The 23817-nt window shown below is 40.0% G+C and overlaps 1 protein-coding gene across 1 annotated transcript; it reads right to left on the bottom strand.

Annotated features, from left to right (window-relative positions):
* Positions 1-826: 826 nt before the first annotated feature.
* cacng4b (calcium channel, voltage-dependent, gamma subunit 4b) lies at positions 827-17014 on the bottom strand. The gene is made up of 4 exons (XM_017685065.2): positions 16328-17014; positions 5088-5171; positions 4816-4956; positions 827-4562 (listed from the first exon to the last, which is right to left on the bottom strand). Exons 1-4 carry the CDS (start codon positions 16548-16550, stop codon positions 4042-4044), a joined length of 969 nt encoding a protein of 322 aa, XP_017540554.1. The 5' UTR covers positions 16551-17014; the 3' UTR covers positions 827-4041.
* Between the last annotated feature and the right edge of the window lie 6803 nt (positions 17015-23817).

Genomic DNA, 23817 nt, shown 5'->3' with positions numbered 1-23817 from the left:
AGCTGTCAGATCTGGCACAAATACCAACAGCGTAGCTTCTTACACATTGTTTGAAATCTGTAGAATATAAGCATCATATTTGGATCACTGTATACATGTATCTAACAAAACCGGATTTATATTATTGAGAACAGTGAAACCTTTCAATGGTGATTACACATTTTTAAACAGTAGTGTACTTTTTATTCCCTGCACTCCCATTAAGATCTTTAGAGTATTCATTACAAAGTATTCACTGCAAAGCGTTCATTACAAATGAAGTATTCATTTGCCAGTCAACATTTCTGTTCCCATCAGTTTCCACACTACACTCAATGATGCCATGTGAAGTGTATGCTTGTATTTAAACTTTACAAACATTTAAAAGTTTTCTGAAAAGGATTGAATATGGCAAACCGTTAAGGATGTACTCCTAGGTTTATCTGTTAAAGCATTTTGTTTTGACATTTATATACTTGAGTATATACAGTTGTATTAAAAAATTTGAGCACCCCTGGTCAAATTACACATTTTTGTAATTGTGCAATAAAATGTGCAGATGTGTGTTCTCTTTACAGGATTTGTGCTTATTTTTGTAGTTTACTCTTAAAAGCCAACAATGCATGCAAGTTGGCTGGTGTGCTAAATCTTTGCATATGACTGTATGAATGTTCATACTTCTTGACTTTCAGTGTATTCACTATTAATTGAACTAGAATTTGATGCAATACCTATATTTTAATATATTACAGTTTCTCTATACTCTTTTTACACCACAGGACACAAGTTTATATCAGAGTCTACCAGTGATGCCAAGGAAGAATGCGCAAGCATGAGCAAGACAACATTTGCCCTGACTTCATTTATTCAAGTGAGCAACAATATGGTGACATTGTTGGTGAGAGAGTAATACTGAGAACAACAACATCAGCAAATAAAGAGAAGTTGAGGAGGGTAGCATGTCTTCCTTGAGAAAGACGAAGAGCGTTACAGGTAGGTAATAGTGATTATGTCACCATAGAGAAAGGCTTTGAAGCCACTCTGTAAATAATATCTAAAGCACACACACAGTCAGTGGATCATAGAAAACGTCAATATTCAAGACTACCTACCATACACCATGCTATACGGAGGCATGGCTCTAAGCTCATGTAAAAAATGGATTTACTAAGTGAATGCAGCTGTATATGCTATGTAACCCAGCATCTTCCATATATGTACAAGTAATTGAGATCCTTTGTTCCACATTCTTAAAAATAAAGGTTCCAAAACAGGTTCTTTGGAGCAGAGTCACTTCTGTTTTCCTAAATGAATATATTCTTTAAAGAACCATTCTTTAAATGAGACTTGTAAGTGTTGAAAGAACCTTAATGTACAGGTTTTGTCCTACTAGTTTCTTTTAGAACCATGCGTGCATGGCGATAATCATTTAGGATCCTTTGTTGTTAAGAGTGCATAAGGAACCACTTCAATAGGCATCTGACCAAAAATTGTACGGCATTCTCTCACCGCTCTGACAGATAACAGAATTCTAATAGATGAGAACGAGAAATTAAGAACCTCCTGGAACCAGAGAGACCCTGCTATAGTGAAAAAATAAACAGTGACAAAGTATGTGGCTGGCTGGCATGCTGATTTGGTGGGAATTCCAAGCATAAGGCTTTGAAAAGCTAAGACACGGATGGTCTTCTGAACAGCTGGTTTGCCCACATTGATGCGACACTGACAGTCTTTCATTCTTCTTTGTCCTTGATTGTTATCAGCAAATAGGCCTTACCACTGAAATGCTTCTCGGTGCTGACGGGCTTTAATATAAAAAAAAAAAAAAGAAAGAAAAGAAAAAAGGCTCTTTCATTTTTGGATGTCTGACATTTCTAAGCCCTCCATTTATCTGCAGACTTGCACAATGTCACAGTCCCGGTGGCACACAGCATTCAGATTTACACAGGGCTGCTGTAGCATGGAGCAGCAGCACGGCCATCATTCACATTCATGGGGGGTGGGGGTGGAGGAAGTGTCAAGATTCACCCACTTTTTAGTGGAATGTTGACGTTTTAGTCCTTGGTGCTAAGTGACAGCGATGGCAGAGGAATAACATTAATCTTCAACCCATTCACTATGACAAAAAATGATACTGGCTGGTTTTCTACTGACAGCTGATGACACGTTATCATTGTCAAAACTGAAGGAAAAAAAATAATATTGTAAACCTTCATTGGCTATACCACTAAATTTTCCCTGACCTGCCCATGCTCCACCTACAAATGTGTTCTTTCATGCTGCAAGATTGGACAAGCATCACAAAATGCTGGTGGAAATCTATTTCAACCTAATGATCAACTGTAGTTCACAAGTTTTTGTGATTATTATTATTATGTAGTATTCTGTATACAGTTGAATGATCACACTTAAAGCTGCCCTATGTAAGTTTTTTTTTTATTTAAATTAAAATAAGTACTACTTCTGAGTCAGGAGGAAGAAACAGTAAACCATAAGGGGAAAGTTCAAGAACAAACTTTAAGCTGGCTTGACAAAGCCATTGCTATGAAATTACAGGCTGTTACTGAGGTGTTGCTATATTATCTTAGTTGCTTGCCAAGGTGTTGCTAGGCCATTGCTATGGTATACCAGATTTTATCCCATGTATGTCTCTATGTAATGTCTTTGAGGGACAGTGTAAGAGATTAGACTTGTGGCAGTTAGATTTAAATTGTATTCATTTCCTATTGGGAAAAATTTGTGTTTGAATGAATGTTTGAAAACTACACGTGGAATCAGTCACAAAAGCGGTACAGGCTCAAAATTTTGTGGTTCTAGCTCAAGAATTGTGGCCTATAGAATGGTACAAAAACATAAATTAATAAAGAACAATAAGTTGCCTTTGTCATGTCACCTTAAATATGGTATCTGTGTGCTGCTGTAAATCACCTTGTAAAGCTCGAATTATTCATTTAAAAGCCAGAGGCATTAGATTGGACATCATTAATATCACTTGCACAGCCTCACAGACAAGGTCCAGCTCGATGTTTAGCTCTCAAATGCAAAGATCTGCTTGAGAAATGGGTCAGAAGAACAGTGTAGCTTTAAGATAGATCTGTGTAGTTTTTTCATCTAACTGAGCTAATTACCTTTCCAACCTTTCCAACTTTATTCTACAGTAGCTACAACAGCACATTTCAGCTTGCATTTTAAACGGGAAATGTCATGATTACGACTAAAAAATTGTTGTAGTGGGCTAGTATGACTGACTTGTGTGACAACCAACATTGTAAAGCTTGTCCATTCTCCCTCAGAGCGACTACAGAAGAACATATTTGTGGGTGGAGCACAGACAGGTCTACTGCCCCCTTGATTCTCAAAACTCTATGTGATTTCTAGTTTCACAACAGTAAAAGAACCAAACACAGTATTCTCTGCAATCAGTACCTACAGTTTAGGTCAACCAGCACTGTTGATACTGATAAGCAGAACAGGCACACAGAACAGGATAAGACAGCTGTGGCTATAAACATATGACACAAAAAGGCATACAGGGTTCAAATTAAGTATGTACAAAATACACAAGAAGAGAAAGGCTTGAGCTATTAGACTACTTCCTTTAGCACCATTTTTATATTTGGGTAGTCATGTTTAAATGGTGTGTACTGAGAGGAGTTTAGAATTTTAAATATGTCTCGTTTGGAGAATGAATTGTAAATGAAAATATATTGGTTCACTGAAAGTCCACATACATTAGAATGGTCTGGAGTAAATTGTCCATGGGGTTCTGCAAATTGTATGGATTTGGCTATATAGATGTATCTTGTAGCTGTGCCAGTCTCTCAGATCATTTCTCAGTAACACTCTAGGAGGAAACGCTGAACCAAAACAGTAGTCCAGGGGTGGAATTTAAGGAATAAAATCTTTAAGCCCATTCAAATTCCCTTGTATTAGGTAGTTTGTTCATCGTCATAACCAAAGAAGTGGTTCTTCGACTATGTGATTAAGCTGTCAGGTCTTGGTAACTGTTTTATAGGGCCATTGTACACTGTACTTCTAAAACATTCCTGTTAAGTAGGTGTCTCATACTGGCGTTGTCCTCCTGTTGACGGAATCATTCAAGTCTTTAGGGAAACAGTTGTGCACCTGTAGAAATCCGGAGTCATGTTCAGGGCTGTAGGAGCTGTCCGTGCCTGACTTGAGCGGGTCTCTGGACAGTGTGTACATGTTGATCTCCCCCAGAGGCACGGAGCTGACCATCTTCAGGCCGACCGGAGAGGCCTCACGGGATGCCTCTGTGGAGCGAGAGCTGGATCGTGAGTGCCGCCGCCGGTAGCGGAAACTAGGCATGCGTGAATATGGAGAGGAGGACGAGGTAGACTTGATGAACTCCCGACGTGCCTTGAAGCGCACTTCTTTGTTCTTCTCAATGTAGATGTTCACAGCTAGGACGGCCACCGCCTCAGCCACGATGAAGGAAAGCGCTCCGAAGTAGAAGGACCAGCCGTAATTGTACTGGTTCTTCTTGTCCTCGTCGCGTTTGTCGCTGGGGTCACCGGCATTGCTGGAGATGTAGACGATGATGCCAATGATGTTGCTCAGACCTGTTGCATCCAAAAGAAGTATGCAAAAAATTGGGATGCTTGTGCTATTTCATTGTTTATAGCAAGCATCAACTTTGTGAAGCTTTCCCTTCATTTTTGTGCCCACAAATGACACTTGTTAACTTTCTGTTTTAAATGGCTTCCCACCCCACCAAGTTGGATGTTAGGTGATATATATATGTTACATGCAGGTTACTCATAAACTATTTTATGTCATCATGTAACCAGTGTGGAATGAACTTTTTTTTTTTACCTGCTGCCACAAACAAGATGCCTGCACTAAGCAGAATGTTGTTCCTCTTGCTGTAGATGCGTCCCACCCCCACACACAGTCCCCCCAGCAGCAGCAGAATGGTACTGAGAATGGGGAACACACTGGAGGCACGAACTATACCTACACACAAGACCAGATCCCAGGTGAGTCTTCAGAGAGCTCGAACACTGTTTTACCAGAATGACACATGTATAAACAGGAGTGGAACAATGTTTTAACTTGAGAATGTTGCTTGAGAGAAAGTCACTCACGTAAGAGGTACTCTGAGCTGTCAGTGTCGTAGTCATTGTCATCTGGAAAGTGATTAATACGGTAGCAGCTTCCTTTGTTGAGGCCTAAAGAATAAAGAAGAATACTGAAGTTTATTTATGACTCAGAGAATAAAATGTATTATAAATTGTACTGTTTCAAACATTCCACATACATCATAATGCTATGGTATATAGTGTCCATGGGGTATATAGATCTCTTTCAGATCCTGTCTCAAAAATACTATAAAAGGAAACATTGGACTTAATACTAGTCCTTGGGTGAAATTTAAAGAATAAAAGTGTCTTTCAAGTCCTTTCAAATTCTCTTGTTAACGCATTAGTCAGCAGGTAGAGAAGGGGTTCTTCCACTGTGCCATTAAGCTGTTGGGTCTCAGTGATTTTTTTTCATTGTATTTTTAGAAATCGCTATAAAGAAATTGTCATGATGAAGAGATGTTCCAACCATCTCTCCTATTTCACTGGAGAGCATGTCAGTTCTACCATGAAAATCCAGATTCATTCAGCTGAAGAACTAGAATTAAAAGACAAAAGTTCTAACAGTGGTGTGTTTAAAATCTTATTGGTCCCAGAGAAAAAAGAAATAACAGAGCCCTATAAAATTACTTTAAATGAATAAAAGTTGACAATGCAATTTGCAGGACGTACAGTGCATCCGGAAAGTATTCACAGCGCTTCACTTTTTCCACATTTTGTTTTGTTACAGCCTTATTCCAAATTGAATTAAATTAATCTTTTTCCTCTAAATTCTACACAAAATACCCCATTGTGACCATGTGAAAAACGTTTTCTCGAGAGTTTTGAAAATTTATTAAAATTAAAAAACAAAGAAATCATATTTACATAAGTATTCACAGCCTTTGCTTAATACTTTGTAGAACCACCTTTGGCAGCAACTACAGCCTCAAGTCTTTTTGAATATGATGCCACAAGCTTGGCACACCTATCTTTAGGCAGTTTTGCCCATTCTTCTTTGCAGTACCTCTGAAGCTCCATCAGGTTGGATGGGAGACGTCTGTGCACAGCCATTTTCAGATCTCTCCAGAGATGTTCAATCGGATTCAAGTCTGGGCTCTGGCTGGGCCACTCCAGGACATTCACAGAGTGGTCCTGAAGCCACTGCTTTGAGATCTTGGCTGTGTGCTTCGGATCGTTGTCCTGCTGAAAAATGAACCGTCGCCCCAGTCTGAGGTCAAGAGCGCTCTGGAGCAGGTTTTTATCCAGGATGTCTCTGTACATTGCGGCATTCATCTTTCCCTCTATCCTGACTAGTCTGCCAGTTCCTGCTGCTGAGAAACATCCCCATAGCATGATGCTGCCACCACCATGCTTGACTGTAGGGATGGTATTGGCCTCGTGATGAGCAGTGCCTGGTTTCCTCCAAACATGACGCCTGGCATTCACACCAAAGAGTTCAATCTTTGTCTCATCAGACCAGAGAATTTTGTTTCTCATGGTCTGAGAGTCCTTCAGGTGCCTTTTTGCAAATTCCAGACGGGCTGCCTTGTGCCTTTTACTAAGGAGTGGCTTTCGCCTGGCCACTCTGCCATACAGGCCTGATTGGTGGATTGCTGCAGAGATGGTTGTCCTTCTGCAAGGTTCTCCTCTCTCCACGGAGGAACGCTGGAGCTCTGACAGAGTGATCATTGGGTTCTTGGTCACCTCCCTGACCAAGGCCCTTCTCCCCCGATCGCTCAATTTAGACGGCCGGCCAGCTCTAGGAAGAGTCCTGGTGGTTCCGAACTTCTTCCATTTACGAATGATGGAGGCCACTGTGCTCATTGGGACCTTCAACGCAGCAGTAATTTTTCTGTATCCTTCCCCAGATTTGTGCCTCGAGACAATTTTGTCTCGGAGGTCTACAGACAATTCCTTTGACTTCATGCTTGGTGTTTGCGCTCTGACATGCAGTCAACTGTGGGACCTTATATAGACAGGTGTGTGCCTTTCCAAATCATGTCCAATCAACCACAGGTGGACTCCATTTAAGCTGTAGAAACATCTCAAGGATGATCAGTGGAAACAGGATGCACCTGAGCTCAATTTTGAGCTTCATGGCAAAGGCTGTGAATACTTATGTAAATATGATTTCTTTGTTTTTTAATTTTAATACATTTTCAAAACTCTCGAGAAAACTTTTTTCACATGGTCACAATGGGGTATTTTGTGTAGAATTTTGAGGAAAAAGATTAATATAATTAAATTTGGAATAAGGCTGTAACAAAACAAAATGTGGAAAAAGTGAAGCGCTGTGAATACTTTCCGGATGCACTGTACTTGCAATTTTATGACATGCCATGCCATTCCACTCACTGCCATGTAACATTAACCTAATAATTTATATTAAGACTAATTAAGACTTACTAACCAAATAAAGCTTCATAGATTCCATAGAACCTTTGCTGTGTGTATATCATCAGTATTTTATACATATATTATGTGAATAGATTCATCTTATTGATTTTTGGTAAGTAATGAATATATCATGTTGCATCTTGTTTTAAAGGATCCATTTGAAAATGGTTACCTTGAATGACTAACATGGAAATAAATGTCAGCAGTGTCTGTGTAGTGTTGATGGAAGATAACTGGCGAGGTATACTGTTGTTCAGTGAGTCATGGATGTATAACTGTGTCAGTATCTATATAAAGAGCCCAGTAAAGACTTTAAGGGGCATGCCTTTGCATCATGGCCCCCAAGGTGATTATCATCTGCCAGCCAAGTAGTTACACATCAGTTTCTTAAACAGTTGTTTACCTGGACATACAGTTCTATTAAAAACTTTTTACACTTTTACATTATGAATATTAAAATTGCAGATTGTTTGTACATGGCCTTCCAACATCTCTTTATTCTGATGGTGAGGGAATCAGATCAGCGACTGGGGATATTTACTGAAAAAATACATTGGCATAAGACAGATGTTTAGAATATTTAACGATGTATTGATTGTACTCTGGAAAAGCAGAATGTTTGGTTAAAGTACTAAAATGTCTGGATTTTATTCAATGTACTACCTTTGTACCCCTATAGAAATAAATTGTTAAGTATGTATCTTACTTTTAATGTACGTTAATGCAGATTTCTTTTTGGACCAAGTCTATTCATCATTTATTCACCACTAGTCTTTCAACATGAACTTTTTACACAATGTGAAAGACAGTTGCTGTACTCAAATGATGTAGGGAAAAAATTGTTGATGTGAGATTGATGTGAGATGGTTTTTCTTTGCCGCAACAAACATACATTTCTCTGTAGTGCTAATCTAGTAGATGTACTCCTAGTTTCCCAGTGGACATAAAATAAAGGATGTTGCCATCGGCCCACAATTCCCATATCAGTGTATCCCTAGTATATTACGTTCGTAGCACTTACACATGTGCTTTACAAAAATGGTTATTTAACCATTGAAAGGTTTTTAGGGAACCAACAGGCGTTCTTCTATGACATCACTCAAAAGAACCCTTGTTGGCACCTTTATTTTAAGAATGTAAGTTTGGTAATTGAGATGTTTAGTCAGTAATACTGTAGATGCAGTTGCACTCTCTCTCTCTCTCTCTCTCTCTCCCCCTCTCTCCTTCTCTTTCTCTCCTTCTCTTCCTCTCTCCCTCTCTTTTCTAGGCGAGGTGGGAGGCTGTCTATACCCTGTGACACAGCTTCTGTGGCCCAACGTGGCATTAATTGGGTCTAGTGGTTAAAAAGGAGCATGAAATTAATTAGTATTAAATAGGTCTGAGAAACTGGGCCACGTTTTCTCGTCTAGTCATTGTAAAAAAAACAAAAAAAACACCCTAATTCAGGTTCTGTGAGTTGTCCTCTGATACCGAGACCAGCATGATGTAAGTGAACGGCTACTGCATCATTCATATCTAGTATTCCATAATACAATATAAATGAACAGAAAAGAGACTCTGCATAGGACCTGCAGGCCTATAGCTTGTAAAATGTTTAGTAGGCTTAGTATTCTGTATCATCTATGAAGTGTGTGAGCATGCCAATCACATGCCAGAGAAATGAGTCTAATTAGCATATTTCTGAACCAGTCAGTGACATATGGTATTCGGTCAACAAAGGAAGACAACCGAGTGCTGCAATTAACAGTTAACCCCTTTTTTACTGAACATATCATCCGAATACTATGCATTCGGAGATGTTTGTCCCCTTTTAGCTCAATCAAATCAGAAATTGGAGTAGTTGGGTCGCCTGTGCCCACTATGGACAGTAAACTGTATCAGCATGTGGAATCGGAGCCGTCTGTGCACCAATGTGTTTTCTATGCAAAAGAGGCACATTGCTGCCTTTATTGATGAATGCACTGTGATACTTTCTGAAGCACTTATTGATTTGTTTTATCAGAGTAATAATAAAAGATGACCGATGTGTTCAGTATATCCCTGTTGATCTGTTTTCATGTCCAAAATTTTATTTTGTTTGTGACCCAAATAAAACAATAAGAACAGCTTTGTTAGATCTTATTCTTCACATATGAAAATAAATGTAAAAGAAAAATATTTTAGAAAGCATGTTATTAAAGGGAGAAGAGTTTTTTTGGCATTAAAGGGCCCATATTCTGTTTGTTCGCCACTTACTCTATTGTAGGTTCCGCTTATGACATTTGTGTATATTTATGTACCAAAAATAGTCTCAAGTCCTTTTTCCATGATAATTTTTCCAACCTCTTATTAGCCCATAACTCAAATGGGCTGTTTGTGTTCCTGTGCCTTTAAAGCTGACTTGTGTAAGTGATTTCTACTCTGGTACCCTGTCTTGTTTAAAGAAGCAGTTCAGGCTGAAATACTCCTCATAACATCAGCATGAATGGACAGAGCTTAGTTTGTAGTGGCTGAATACGTGGACATATTTAAGTGCTTTCACTTTCGTGGCATCCCATAAACAGTGAATTCAAAACGCAATCATTTTTAAGGTTTAATTTGCATATATGGACTGTGTAAGTAGTAAGTGGTATGTTTTGAAACTTACATTTTACATATTACATCAAACTATGTAATTATAAAGACAAGGGAATGTGTGCCTTGATATGGGCTCTTTAAGACTGCAATATGTAAATGACCTCTCTTCTGATTAGTTGCTTTCATTCAGAAAACAGTCCAGGCTGAAATACTCCTCATAACTTGAACAGGAATGGTTGGGTTTAACTGTAGGGTAAATCGCTGGATATATGTCACTGCTTTGGTTCTTGTGCTATGATAAATTAATATTAAAACAGGCTGCTTTGCAGTTTCCATACTTGGACTGTGTCGACTGGGGAGTCAACAACACTTTAACATTTTAATTTAAAAATACATAAATAAAGGAAATTAGCTTTCTATGATGTGGGCACTTGAAATTTGCCTTTGGTAAATTCTGTATCAACGTTTACATTTTCAACTCTTAGAAAAAGGCTTAAATCTTTATCTTTCTGCACTTAACATCTACATCTTTCTAATGGACTCAGAATCATTTTTCCAAGCAGTTAAATATCACGGCTCTTCAGAAACGCTATAGACTATCTAAGAGCCATCAGGTGTGTGGTTTACTAGAGAATATTGTGAGTGAAGAGGAATCAGATTGAGAGCTCAGACAGTTGATTTATGAGTGGCGGTTATTAGCCCAGTGTCTGAGTTGTGCCCAGTCTCATAAAGAAGAAATAAAACTCTCACCTGACTGACACAGACACTCATAAGAGACAGAGAGATAGAGAGAGTGTCTGTGTGTGTGTGTGTGTGTGTGTGTGTGTGTGTGCATGTGTCTGTGTGTGTGAGACAAAAAGCGACGGCCCAGTCCCTCAGGCCTGCCTGGAGGTAACAATGCTCTCTGCTGAGCACATCTTCTCCATGGCAACCTCAGGGCTGCTTCAACCATCTGATTTCCATAATGTCTCCAAGGATGCCTTTGACATCTTCATTGTGGTTTAATGCAGCAGGCAAAGACACCTCCACCCCCCACCAATACCTACCAAACCCACCTCCCTGTCTCACACATGCAGGGCCAAAACTGATCCCAAAGCAGCTGTCCCAGGTGCCTCAGCCTGCTAGGAAGAATCACATTATTGTTATTGTGAATTATGGCCAATCATGAGCTTTTTAAAGCGCCCTCAACCAGTTGTGGTTTTGCATGCCGCTGTTAGGGGCTCACCTTGTTTGGTAGCACAAGATGTATTCATGTTTTTGTTGTTATTACAAAATCACACATCCCCACAATGGCATCTTCACAGGAGAAGAGACACAATGCTCTGAAAGGGGCGCTCTGGCCAAAGTGAATAAAAAACAAATTGTTCTTGTAAACAGGCCTCCTGACCTACAGCACAACCACAATAGTCATAAATATGAGATTTTCTTGTTTAAAGGCTAGGAAAACTCCCTTCAGATGATGTATTTCAAAGGTAGGAGGAACTTCTGAAAAATGACAAGAGCTTTAGAGCTCTTGGGGGCAGATACATCACGTGGGTGGGTTGTATCTGTATGTTATTAACCTCAGTAATACTACTGTTCACTCACCATGGAAAAGTATCACTTAGTCTGTCTTATAGTTGCCAAGCCTGAAATTTCAAGTTGTATCCAGAATTGTTGGAGAACACCAAACACATAACAATGTGTTAGTCTAAGCTGAACAAAGGACATACATTTTTCATGGAAGAATACCTTCATAGCTATCAGAGTACGTTAACCTCAGCTAACATGTACAGCATGATAAAATGTTGGATATGTGAAAATAACTACAACCAAAAAGCTAGATTAGCCATCTTAGCTGGAGGTGTTTAAACAGCTTGCTAACAAGAAACTAGTTGGCAAAAAGGCACACATACCGACAGAGGGGAGTGCCGCCTAGTTACGGTCTGTAGCACCACTTTAGACGTTTTCCACAACCGCCAGCTCCAATGAATGACTGGCGCTCTCAAATGCAAACAGCATTTGATGGGGAATGTGAAAACTCCTCCGCTGAAAGCAGCTGGGAACAGCCCAAACTTTAAAACGCAAACTGCCATGTATGTTTAGTCAGCAGGGGCGAAGTGTTGAAATAAAGGTAACGTTACCTTCTGTCCATATGACAAAGTTTATTCCATCCTCCCTCTTAATTGCACAAACTCATTTTTGCTATTTCTCATCAGCTTAGAAGCCAAAAAGAGGACATGTTGTTTTTACTTCAAGCTCAAACACTTACTTAGCTTTTACATCTTAGACTCTTGGAAACTTCTTGTTTCGGTAGAAGCAGCTTAACCCAACCACAGGAAAAGTCCAGAAATGTGAAAAGGGCCTACTGTTGATTGACATATTTGCATAATGCACGCTGGGTACTGTGGCAAGTGCATATTGACATACAAAAACACAAAAATTACACTCTGTCAAGCTGCAATGCTGCACTACAAAATAACACGTAACATGGCAAATGACATTAAAACACTCATTTTAGGCTGAAATACCCCTTTGACTTGTAGGTAATGTAGTGAGATTTAAATAAAAAAGGAACTGAGGACCATTTTCATTGTTCCATTGGTCATGAAACGTTCACACAATGTAATAGGCAAGTACAGCTTTCACTAACTTAAAATGGAGACAATGGAATGACAGCAACACTAATCAAAGAACAGCAGCTCATTTTTGTTTTGCTCTTGTAGGCCTTGTTGAATTAAAGTGATGCATTTGGTAAAAAAAAAAACAGGCAAACATTTTTATCTAATTGGTGCAATCGATATTGCAATGGTTTATCAAAAAATTATGAACATCAGCCATTCCAGTCATAAAGGGGTCCTTGGAAAGATGGCATAGAAGAGCTACTTTCAGTTCTTGAAAAGGTCCATATCATAGAGAATGGTTGATATAGTATGTAAAAGTTATAGTTTCAAAATGTAGCTATCACTCCCAGTCCATAAAGTCCATATATGGGAACTTAGCAGCAAAAACAGCCCAATTTGTTATCACTGTTTTTATGATGTAACAAAAACCAAAGTATATACATACGTCTGCCTATTCAGCCAACAGCAGTTTAGCACCACGGAATGTTATAAGGAATGTTTCAGCCTGGACTACTTTCTAAATATAACTCAATAAAGGGCAGCCAATCAGAACAGAGATAAATTACATAATTCAGTACACAGTAACAAAAATAGCCTGTTGAATTTGAAGATAAAAACAGTTTGGAAAATGGTCATGCTAAAATATATTATTGCTGTATTTGGTACATAAAACCACACAAATTTCACATGCAGACTTCAGGAGGAAAAAAATATCAACGCAGGAGAAATGCATGACATGGGACTTAATGGATGATCCTTAACCCTTAATGTCCTCACCAAGGAAAAAAAGCAATGGTATATTTGATATAAATAGATATAAATGATAGAAATAGAGGTTTTCCATGAGCTGTATGTCCAAAAGAACCACTTGCATGCTTAAAGTATTCTTTGCATTGTGAAATTGTTCTTTAGATTGGTTGAGAATGTGTTACATATGGTTATATATAGAACCTTTTTGAAAAGGGTTCTATGTAGCACCAATAAGGGTTCTTCTATTGTTACAAGCTTCAGAACAATAGCTTCACCCTTTTCAAAAAGGTTTTATACTGAACCATAAATACTACAATGTCTATCAATCTGAGGAACCATTTCATGATGCAAAGAACCATTTCAGCATGCAAAGTGTTCTTTGAGTTCCATACAGATCCATTGTCTTTACTGAGGAACATTTGAACAACCATCTTTTTTGAGAGTGCTTGTAGGGATGACAGCCAGAATTCTTCTTGGGCTATAATGCTGCAAGCCCCACATGAGCTGAGAATGAACACTATGTGATGATATCCTGCATCGGTAGGGTCAAGAGGTCGAGGGCCTGCACCTGGTCCTGGCTTGTTATCAGTACACTCTTCAGTGTGGTATGGTGGCAGAATTCAAGCCTGGTGGCTAATTAGAGACTGCGTGGCCTTTTAGAGCTGCATTTTAATTACAGATCTGTGGTGCACGCTGGGAGTGGCAAAGTGACAGCACCCCCCCCCCTCGAAACCTCCCCAGCCTGGCGAAGGGAACGATGCCACCAGTGGAATATAAACTCAAACGCTCAAGATTCAGATCCATACAGAACTAAAGCAAATGTTACCTCACGGGGCTGTGATCTATTCAGTTGATGGAAAACATATTGATGCTTTGGGCGTTTTGTCCTTTGTTGGTTGATGAGTGACCTTTAAGGGTCAGTACAATGTTTTTGATGATGTTGCACAAATTAGGCATGATGGCAGATCATCGTCAAGGGCTTCTTGAAATACTAGATTGTCCACCTCATATCTCTAAAGTGGTCAAAACATTCTGATCTTTAATGACTGTTGACAGAACAAGATTTTATTCCAACTAACTTTGGGCCTTTTATGTTGGTCCTTTCATTGTCATATGTCCTGTGTAAAGTGTAAAGGGCAGGTAGCTTTTTCAAATGAGTAAAAAATAAAAGCAGCTACAATGTTTTATTCATGATAGTGCTAGTATTCACAGGTCATACTGAGATCTATACAGGGATATTGTTAACTGGAATATGTCTACTCACTTATTTGAATTCTTGCCTCAACATTTCAGCACCATGAGGAGTGGACAGCATCGCTATCTGCTAACCTCAAGCTCCCAGGCCTGATAAAAGCACCATTATATCAAAATGGCACTGTACCACTCCACCAGGACAGATCTAATCTCCTACCTTTAGTGCTCATGTCTGCTAGAACAACAGGCATCAATTTTTCAGTCGTGAGAGGCAGCTGCTCTCAGACAGTTTTCAGATTTGTCATTTGCATTGTATTGGGTAGTTTAGTTTTGAGAGCTTATGCATGGTTTCGTGACAGAATGGCACTTGTGTGTTCACATCTGAGACGATGAGTGGGACACAAGTCCTCCTGGCTGAGGGTCAGGCAAAGACTCACGTTGCATCAAGTAAAAAAGTGGAAAAAAGTAGAACGTGTCTCATTTTTGGTGGACAATGACAAGAAGCAACAGATTCATCTATTTTTAAACCTTGGCCATGTTACCATAGCGATTTCAGACATGTTGTTGCCAAGCAACAGCATCAAATACAATAAAGACATGAATGAAGGCAGATACTTAAGAGGAGACTCTTGACTGCATACGCTTTGCAGTCCATTCAGGAGAGAGGGGGGGGGGGGGGGGGGGGGACTGAGAGAAAGAGAAGAGACTGAGAGAAAAGGAGAGAACGATGTAAGAGAGACGGTGAGAGAGAATGATGTAAGAGAGAAAGAAAAAGAGACTGGGAGGGACAAATAGATAATGAGAGAAAAGAGGGAGAAAAAGAGACAGAAAATCAAGAAAGAAAAGAACATACAAGAAAGAGAATGAGGGGAAGAAAAAACGAATAAAGAGAGAGTTAATCAGAGAGAAAGTGAGAGGAGCGAGAGAAAACGAGATAATGAGACATACAAAGGAAGAGGGAGTTAAGGAAAGTAAAGAGAGGGCGTGATATAAAAAGGAAGAGGAGAGAAGTGGGAAAGGGGCAAAAAAGGTAATGAGAGACAGAACACTCAAAAATAAACAGAAGAAAAGATCATCAGAGAGAAAGAGGAGAAAAGAGGGAACAAGAAGAGGGAGAAAAAAGATGAGATACAAAAAGAAAGTAGAGGAAGATTTTCAGAGAGGAAAAGAGGATGACAAAAGCAAAAGAGAAAAAAGATCATGTGAGCGACAGAGAGAGAGAGAGAGAGAGAGAGAGAGAGAGAGAGAGAGAGAGAGAGAGAGAGAAAGGGGAAGAAAAAGTAGAAGACAGAAGAAAGGCAGGTAACGAAAGAGAAAGAGGGAGAAAAAGAAAGATAATCAGAGAGAAAGAAATGAGACAATGAGAGAGGGAAAAAGATGAGAGACAGAACGGGGCAGGGAGAGAGGAGCGAGAAAAACAGTGGATCAGAAAAAGAAAGATGAGAGGAAGGAGGAGAGGAGATCATGAGTTCGCCGTGAAAGCTACAGTTACGCACGCAGACTAACGGCTCGGAGTTCTCGGGACTGACTCTGTATGTTTAGATGGCCATAATAAAATACACAGAGAGTTTGGTTCCAGCGTCCTGAAGCCTCTGAGGTCATCTGTCTAAAACCAACCACCCTGTATTCACTCATTTCACTGCCAGCGGTCAGAACGAGCGAGGACCAAAAGCCCACCGAGCGCGTCATGAGCTGTGAAACAAAGCCGGTAAGTTCTCCAGCCCCGTCAGCGCGGTTTAACCTCAGCACGGAAGCGCTCAGTACCTTCTATACAGCAGATCCTCCAGAGCCCGGAGTGCGTCAGGTCGCCGCGGCTCTTCCTCGCCTGCGTCTGCGTCTCGTCCGTCGTGATGTTGGTCGCGTTGCAGATGTGCGCGCGAGAGTACAGCCAGTAGTCCGTGCCCACGGCGATGCTCATGAGGCTAAACGCCACGAACGCGCCCGCCGTGGCCAGCAGCGTCTGGAGCGCGCGGTCGCACCGGGCCATCGCGCCTCATAACGCTGCGCGTGGCGCGTCTTGGGGGGCACGCGAGAGCGGCGCGCGCATTCCTCTCCCTCTTGTTGCTGCCTCCTCGCGCTCCGCTTTTGTTCCCGTCGCTCTTACGGCTTCAGGTAACGCGGCGCGCTCGCGGCCACGGTGAGGGGGTGGGCGGGGCGCGCGCACTCTCTAAACTCGGCTTCAGACATGGCCGGTGTGTTTCCTCATTTTTTTCCTTCTCTATTAAAGCAGCAGCTGGTCGGGCTTCTCCCAGTTTTGGCCGTTTTGTCGTTGTCCAAACTCAGGCTCGCCACCTCGTCGCTATCGGCTTCTTGACGGCGCGGACCCAAACCCCACCTTCAGCCCACTGAGCCAATGGCAGGAGAGCAGCTTTGATAAGCCCCTCGAAAGCTTTAGTGATGGGAGAGGTGGGCTGTTAATGGTACAGCTGAATCGAGGCTGATATCCCAGAAATGACTTCATCTGCCGTGACTGGCAGCCTCGAGTGGCCAAACAATTAACGAAACACTTCTGTTCATATAACTCACAACCACACAGAGGAGCACAACACGGCAGGACGCCCAAACCCGCCCTGAGTCATATTTCATAAAGTAGGATTTCTCAGTAAGCCGAATAACATAAGACAGAATTTGAGGATTCTGCAGTAGGAATGATCTTTGGCTCTTTTCCTGTTGCATGGGCTTGGCTCCCATCTGGTTAGGAATAAGACATTTTGAGAAATCTTGCTTTGTTATGTGGTTCACTGAGAGGTTGTGCTTTGTGTGGTTAATGGAGGAATCATGCTTTGTTACCTAGTTAACTGAGGAGTCGTGCTTTGTTACTTAGTTAACTGAAGAATCGTGCTTTGTTATCTAGTTAACTGTGGAATCGTGCTTTGTTATCTGGTTAACTGAGGAATCGTGCTTTGTTATCTAGTTATCTGAGGAATCGTGCTTTGTTATCTAACTGAGGAATCGTGCTTTGTTATCTAGTTAACTGAGGAATCGTGCTTTGTTATCTGGTTAACTGAGGAATCGTGCTTTGTTATCTAGTTAACTGAGGAATCGTGCTTTGTTATCTGGTTAACTGAGGAATCGTGCTTTGTTATCTAGTTAACTGAGGAATCGTGCTTTGTTATCTAGTTATCTGAGGAATCGTGCTTTGTTATCTGGTTAACTGAGGAATCGTGCTTTGTTATCTAGTTAACTGAAGAATCGTGCTTTGTTATCTAGTTAACTGAGGAGTCGTGCTTTGTTATCTAACTGAGGAATCGTGCTTTGTTACTTAGTTAACTGAAGAATCGTGCTTTGTTATCTAGTTAACTGAGGAGTCGTGCTTTGTTATCTAACTGAGGAATCGTGCTTTGTTATCTAGTTATCTGAGGAATCGTGCTTTGTTATCTAATTGAGGAATCGTGCTTTGTTATCTAGTTAATTGAGGAATCGTGCTTTGTTATCTAGTTAACTGAGGAATCGTGCTTTGTTATCTGGTTAACTGAGGAATCGTGCTTTGTTATCTAGTTATCTGAGGAATCGTGCTTTGTTATCTGGTTAACTGAGGAATCGTGCTTTGTTATATAGTTATCTGAGGAATCGTGCTTTGTTATCTAGTTATCTGAGGAATCGTGCTTTGTTATCTAACTGAGGAATCGTGCTTTGTTATCTAACTGAGGAATCGTGCTTTGTTATCTAGTTAACTGAGGAATCGTGCTTTGTTATCTAGTTATCTGAGGAATCGTGCTTTGTTATCTAGTTATCTGAGGAATCGTGCTTTGTTATCTAGTTATCTGAGGAATCGTGCTTTGTTATCTGGTTAACTGAGGAATCGTGCTTTGTTATCTGGTTAACTGAGGAATCGTGCTTTGTTATCTGGTTAACTGAAGAGTCGTGCTTTGTTACTTAGTTAACTGAAGAATCATGCTTTGTTATCTAGTTAACTGAGGAGTCGTGCTTTGATATCTAGTTAACTGAGGAATCGTGCTTTGTTATCTAGTTATCTGAGGAATCGTGCTTTGTTATCTAACTGAGGAATCGTGCTTTGTTATCTAGTTAACTGAGGAATCGTGCTTTGTTATCTGGTTAACTGAGGAATCGTGCTTTGTTATCTCGTTGACTGAGGAATCGTGCTTTGTTATCTAGTTAACTGAGGAATCGTGCTTTGTTATCTGGTTAACTGAGGAATCGTGCTTTGTTATCTGGTTAACTGAGGAATCATGCTTTGTTATCTAGTTAACTGAGGAATCGTGCTTTGTTATCTGGTTAACTGAGGAATCATGTTTTGTTATATAGTTAACTGAGGAATCGTGCTTTGTTATCTGGTTAACTGAGGAATCGTGCTTTGTTATCTAGTTAACTGAAGAATTGTGCTTTGTTATCTGGTTAACTAAGGAATCGTGCTTTTTTATCTAGTTAACTGAGGAATTAAACTTTGTTATCTGGTTAACTGAGGAATCATGTTTTGTTATCTAGTTAACTGTGCAATTGTGTTTCATTATCTGGTTAACTAAGGAATTGTGCTTTGTTGTCTGGTCGACTGAGGAATTGTGCTTTATTATCTGGTTAACTGTGCAATTTTGTTTTGTTATCTAGTTAATAACTGAGGAATCATGCTTTTTTTATCTAGCTAACTGAGGAATTGTACTTAGTTATCTGGTTAACCTGAGGAATTGTGCTTTATTATCTGGTTAATTGTGGAATTCTGTTTTGTTATCTAGTTAACTAAGGAATTATGCTTTCTTATCTGGTTAGTTAAGAAAGCCTGTTTTCTTTTTTTGTGTAAAATGCTCACAAGAACAATAATTGTCACATTAGTTATGTAGAAAAATTCTGAACATCTTTCACCAGAGAGGCATATTGGGAAAATCCTGCTGGCCCAGAGCCTTACAGAAGATATGTTAGGCGATTACTTTCAGTTTCTTTGGGTATAAATGCAGAATCTATTTGCTTATTTTACAACAGATAACAACATAGTAACCAATAATAACCAAACAGAGAAGGGGCATGTAGCTAATGTACAGTATACTTGGTTAAAGTATCTCCTTTCATGTGAATTCATATATGATACCAGTGATCGTTTTGCGAAATCTGCATTGAATTAAAACACTGATCCAAAACAAAGCATTATTAACTGATTACAGTGACCGTTTGCTTCTTGACTGCTTCTGACTGAATGTATCTCTTCAGATTATTTGATGCCTTGGCACTGTTGTCTGGAGAATAATTAAGCAGATCCCTCATTGGGAAGCATTAAAATTCCATTGTTTACTGAATCCCCGCCTGCATCAAGCTAATGAATCAGCCTATTAATCTGTTCTTGCCAGGCCCATGGAGAGGCTACTCACACTCTCCTGGGAGCAAAACGTTATTCAGAGGTGGATTATTTTACTAATCAGCCAGAATGGACGGCATTACAGTCCCAACCTGTTGTTTGTTTGCTTCCATTTTCACTCAAACAGAGAAACAGCGAGCAGCAAAGGCATCTTTCGTTAACCATGCCTCATTATTTCAACCACACCTGCACATGTGTGGAGCGTGTGTTAAGGGGAGGAGTGTTAAGGAGAGGAGTGTTCATTACCCAGGCAATGTGCAAGATGTATAGGGCTAATGTAAGCAGATATTCCATCGGGAGGAAAGTAGGGGTGGGAATCTCTAGGCACCTCGCGATTTGAATTGATTCCGATTCAGGGGGCTGCGATGCGATTACAAAAAGATTATCAATGCATCTTGATGCAACTTTTTTCTATACAGAATTTCTTTTTGTGTGACAATTTGGAACTTATAAAGCACAGTGTTTGCAATGATCCATTATGAATGTGCTTCCCATATCTTTAATTAATAACTCAAATGGAAGTGATGTGGCAAGTGAACTGGAAGGCTCTTATTCACTGCTTGTGCTGTTAGGAGCACATAAGACACTGCTGCCACTCATCTGTGATAAATGCACAGTTATGGTGAAATAAGATTGTGTATCAATGGGTGCTCACACAGCAGATTACAGCTAGTGTCGTTGAGAGAGAGTAGAGAGTGGGGGGTTGCCGTGTCAAAAACGCTGGGACGCTGCATCTCGGCTCCAAAGTGGGCAACATAGCACGAAAGCCCTGGTTCTCAGAGTGCTGAGTACGGACGCAAATCCTTGGCAATACAAGTTGTGATAGAGTTTGTAGCTCACTTTGTCCTTTCCTACTTGGGTGGAAGCTTTGACATCGCTTGATTGATGGTCCTCTTATTGGCAACATCTACAACCAGACAACCTTCAACTCCATAGAAGCCAAAGTGCTTCCATTTGCTAGCTCAAGGCCTGTCACGGCTCCACAGCAGAAATAGATTTATAGGTAAAAAATAAAATAATGCTCCTTTACAGGAAAATAAAGCTCTGCTGATTATTCAAACACAGTTTTAACACTAAATTGTCTTAAATGCTGGAGTTACTGTAGCCTATAACTGCTAGTTCACCTAGTAGCTAACAAAAAGGCAAGGACAAAGATTTAAGAGGAACATGGATGATTGGAGACAAACAGACTTATTTGCATTTAAAATCAATCCAGCTGGTTTCCTGATACATTTCATCGGCAATGAGAAACTTTCAAACATTAAAAACCTTGTGAAACTGAAGGCAGTATCTCATTTTCCAGCTTCTTGTTTGAATTGTCCCTTTCCACCTTAAAAGGTACAGCAGTTACATTCTGGCAGCTCAGGCACAATTTAGGGTCAAATGGAAAAATGTGAAGCTGGTAAATGAGACGCTGACTTCAGCCTCGTGAAAAGTTGAACATTGAGAGACATTTTACAAGAAACTATTCTATTTTCACTACCTGGTGATGCAAGAAAAGCCATTAGAGATGAGCTAAAGCTTAAAGCAGAGCAAAGTCAGTCTGTGCTTTTGTTTGTATTATATTTTTAGACTACACTAGGATATTAGCATGTACACATGTGCAGCCAAGATGGTAAAATGTACTCAAAATGTCGTAGGTCCTAAGGTGGTTTGATTTTTGTTGAAAGGACAAAATGACTCTTATTACATTTGGGTTGCCGTCCCCTGACCTAGCATTTAATGTAGCATGCACACCACAGACTGTCCGGGCGCTGCACCTCCGCACTTTGCAAAGTTCCACCTTTTGCGTTCTGTCAACATTACGTCATCAATTAAAATTTAGAAAATCAATTTTTGACATTTGTGAATTGATTCAGAATTGTCCATATCCTCTACAGGATAGTATTCTTCAATTCTTCAAACCTTTCTCTTTTTAAATATGGTTACAAATCATCTGCTTGTATAATCAACATACACTCACCGGCCACTTTATTAGGTACACCTGTTCAATTGTTTGTTAACACAAATAGCTAATCAGCCAATCACATGGCCGCAACTCAATGCATTTAGGCATGTAGAGGTGGTCAAGACAACCTGCTGAAGTGCAGACCGAGCATCAGAATGGGGAAGAAAGGGGATTTAAGTGACTTTGAACGTGGTGTGGTTGTTGGTGCCAGACGGGCTGGTCTGAGTATTTCAGAAACTGCTGATCTACTGGGATTTTCACACACAACCATCTCTAGGGTTTACAGAGAACGGTCTGAAAAAGAGAAAATATCCAGTGAGCGGCAGTTGTGTGGACAAAAATGCCTTGTTGATGTGAGAGGTCAGAGGAGAATGGGCAGACTGGTTAGAGATGATAGAAAGGCAACAGTAACTCAAATAACCAACCAAAATCTCTGAGGAATGTTTCCATCACCTTGTTGAAAGTATGCCACAGAGAATTAAAGCAGTTCTGAAGGCAAAAGGGGGTCCAACCTTTTTACTAGCAAGGCCGGTGAGTGTATATCAGCTCTAAATGTAACAAAAAATAGCCTGGTGAATTCTAAGGGACAGGTAGAGGTCAGAAAATGGTAATGTAAAAATTAATTATGACTTTTTTATTTTTGCCACATGAAAATAAATAAAAGTGATGAGCAGTGATAAGAAAAAAATCGATGTGCCCTTTAAGTAATATTTTTTTACAACAATCTACAAATGAGAAATATTACATGTATTGTTTATTCATCATTTTTGCATAGTTTCCCCAGAATCACTAAATCCACTCCTGAAAGTACCCTTTATTTCAGTGGGTACAAGACACTGCTTTTGGTAGTTAATGTGGTAGAATGCATAAACAGCTAATTATGGAGTTTCTGAAGAAGGGGACAGATCTGCGGGTGAGTGCTGACCTTTCCTTTTACATCAGCGAATAAGGGGTTAATTGTACAGTATCTCAGCAAAAGTCAGAAAATGCTTTTCGTCCTTCAAAATATCTGAACATCTGGACTCTGAACATCTGGATATGCATGCTGGCAAGTATCTGGAGAACATACAGTGACCTAACATAGTGGACAGTTACATCCATACATCCAACACAGTTTCTGGAGCTGCGTTTGAACAAATATGAAGTGCTTCATTTAACAAACCTCTCTAAAAATAATGCAATATAAAGGGCACGGCGCTGGCTTATACAGCCTGTCATGCAATGCAGATTTCTCTCTCTCAGCCGTGTGCAATGCTAATTGGCGATTAACGACGATGGTGTTGGTGTTGGTGGATAAGGCTGGCTAAATGACCACTGAATAGTTTATTAAGTACAGTCAGTTTTAATTCAAACCTGAATTCCAAAAAAGTTGCAACATGTTTTACTCAGTTACTAAACATTTCCAAAGCTATTGGTTGTCTAATTAAAACCTAAAAAATCATCTATGCAAGATCTGATGAAATATTTTCTTTTCAAACTTCAAACTAAACTAGAGTGAAATTAGACTTTTTAAAAGACAACCAGAAAGCTCTTGGCACATCTGTGCAAAGCAGTTTAGTAAAAGCAAACGCACAAATGTTACATAACGCTTAGCAAAGCTGAACTCCACAGTAACAATCCTAATACTTGGGTATGTCTTAGAAAAAAGCATCTCAATGACACTTCAAATAAAGCTACTTTCTACAACGGAGAACAGAGGCAGCTGAAAATGCCTGCTGAACACTTGTTCCTATCTATCAGACAGACAGAGAGAGAGAGAGAAAGAAAGAGTTCTCCTCTAAATGCTCAGTGAGTTGAGTGCTTCACCATGCTCCCAGTCACACATCCTCTATTGATCCACCAAGCTGATCATGACAACCTTTCAGATTCCACAAAAAGCAGCAGGTAGAGCCTCAGCTGGGGGTTGGAGCACCCCCCCACTCCAGTATTACACTCTACTTAGCCAGAAAATGAACCAAGGGGGTAGTTTGACTGACAAACTGAAATATTAATTGTGATAGA

Source organism: Pygocentrus nattereri, chromosome 14 (genome assembly GCF_015220715.1).
Source record: "Pygocentrus nattereri isolate fPygNat1 chromosome 14, fPygNat1.pri, whole genome shotgun sequence".
Lineage (NCBI taxonomy): Eukaryota > Metazoa > Chordata > Actinopteri > Characiformes > Serrasalmidae > Pygocentrus > Pygocentrus nattereri.
The sequence above is the reverse complement of the archived record's forward strand: the minus strand, read 5'-3'. Positions and strand labels throughout refer to the sequence as shown.

Bases quoted from the DNA above. Each gene is read 5' to 3' on its own strand.
- cacng4b (XM_017685065.2), bottom strand. From the start codon at position 16,550: ATGGCCCGGTGCGACCGCGCGCTCCAGACGCTGCTGGCCACGGCGGGC. The intron at 5,172-16,327 runs GTACTGAGCGCT...TTTATTCTTTAG, and splicing joins GAGGATCTGCTGTATAGAAG to GCCTCAACAAAGGAAGCTGC. The intron at 4,563-4,815 runs GTAAAAAAAAAA...TGGATGCAACAG, and splicing joins CATCTTGTTTGTGGCAGCAG to GTCTGAGCAACATCATTGGC.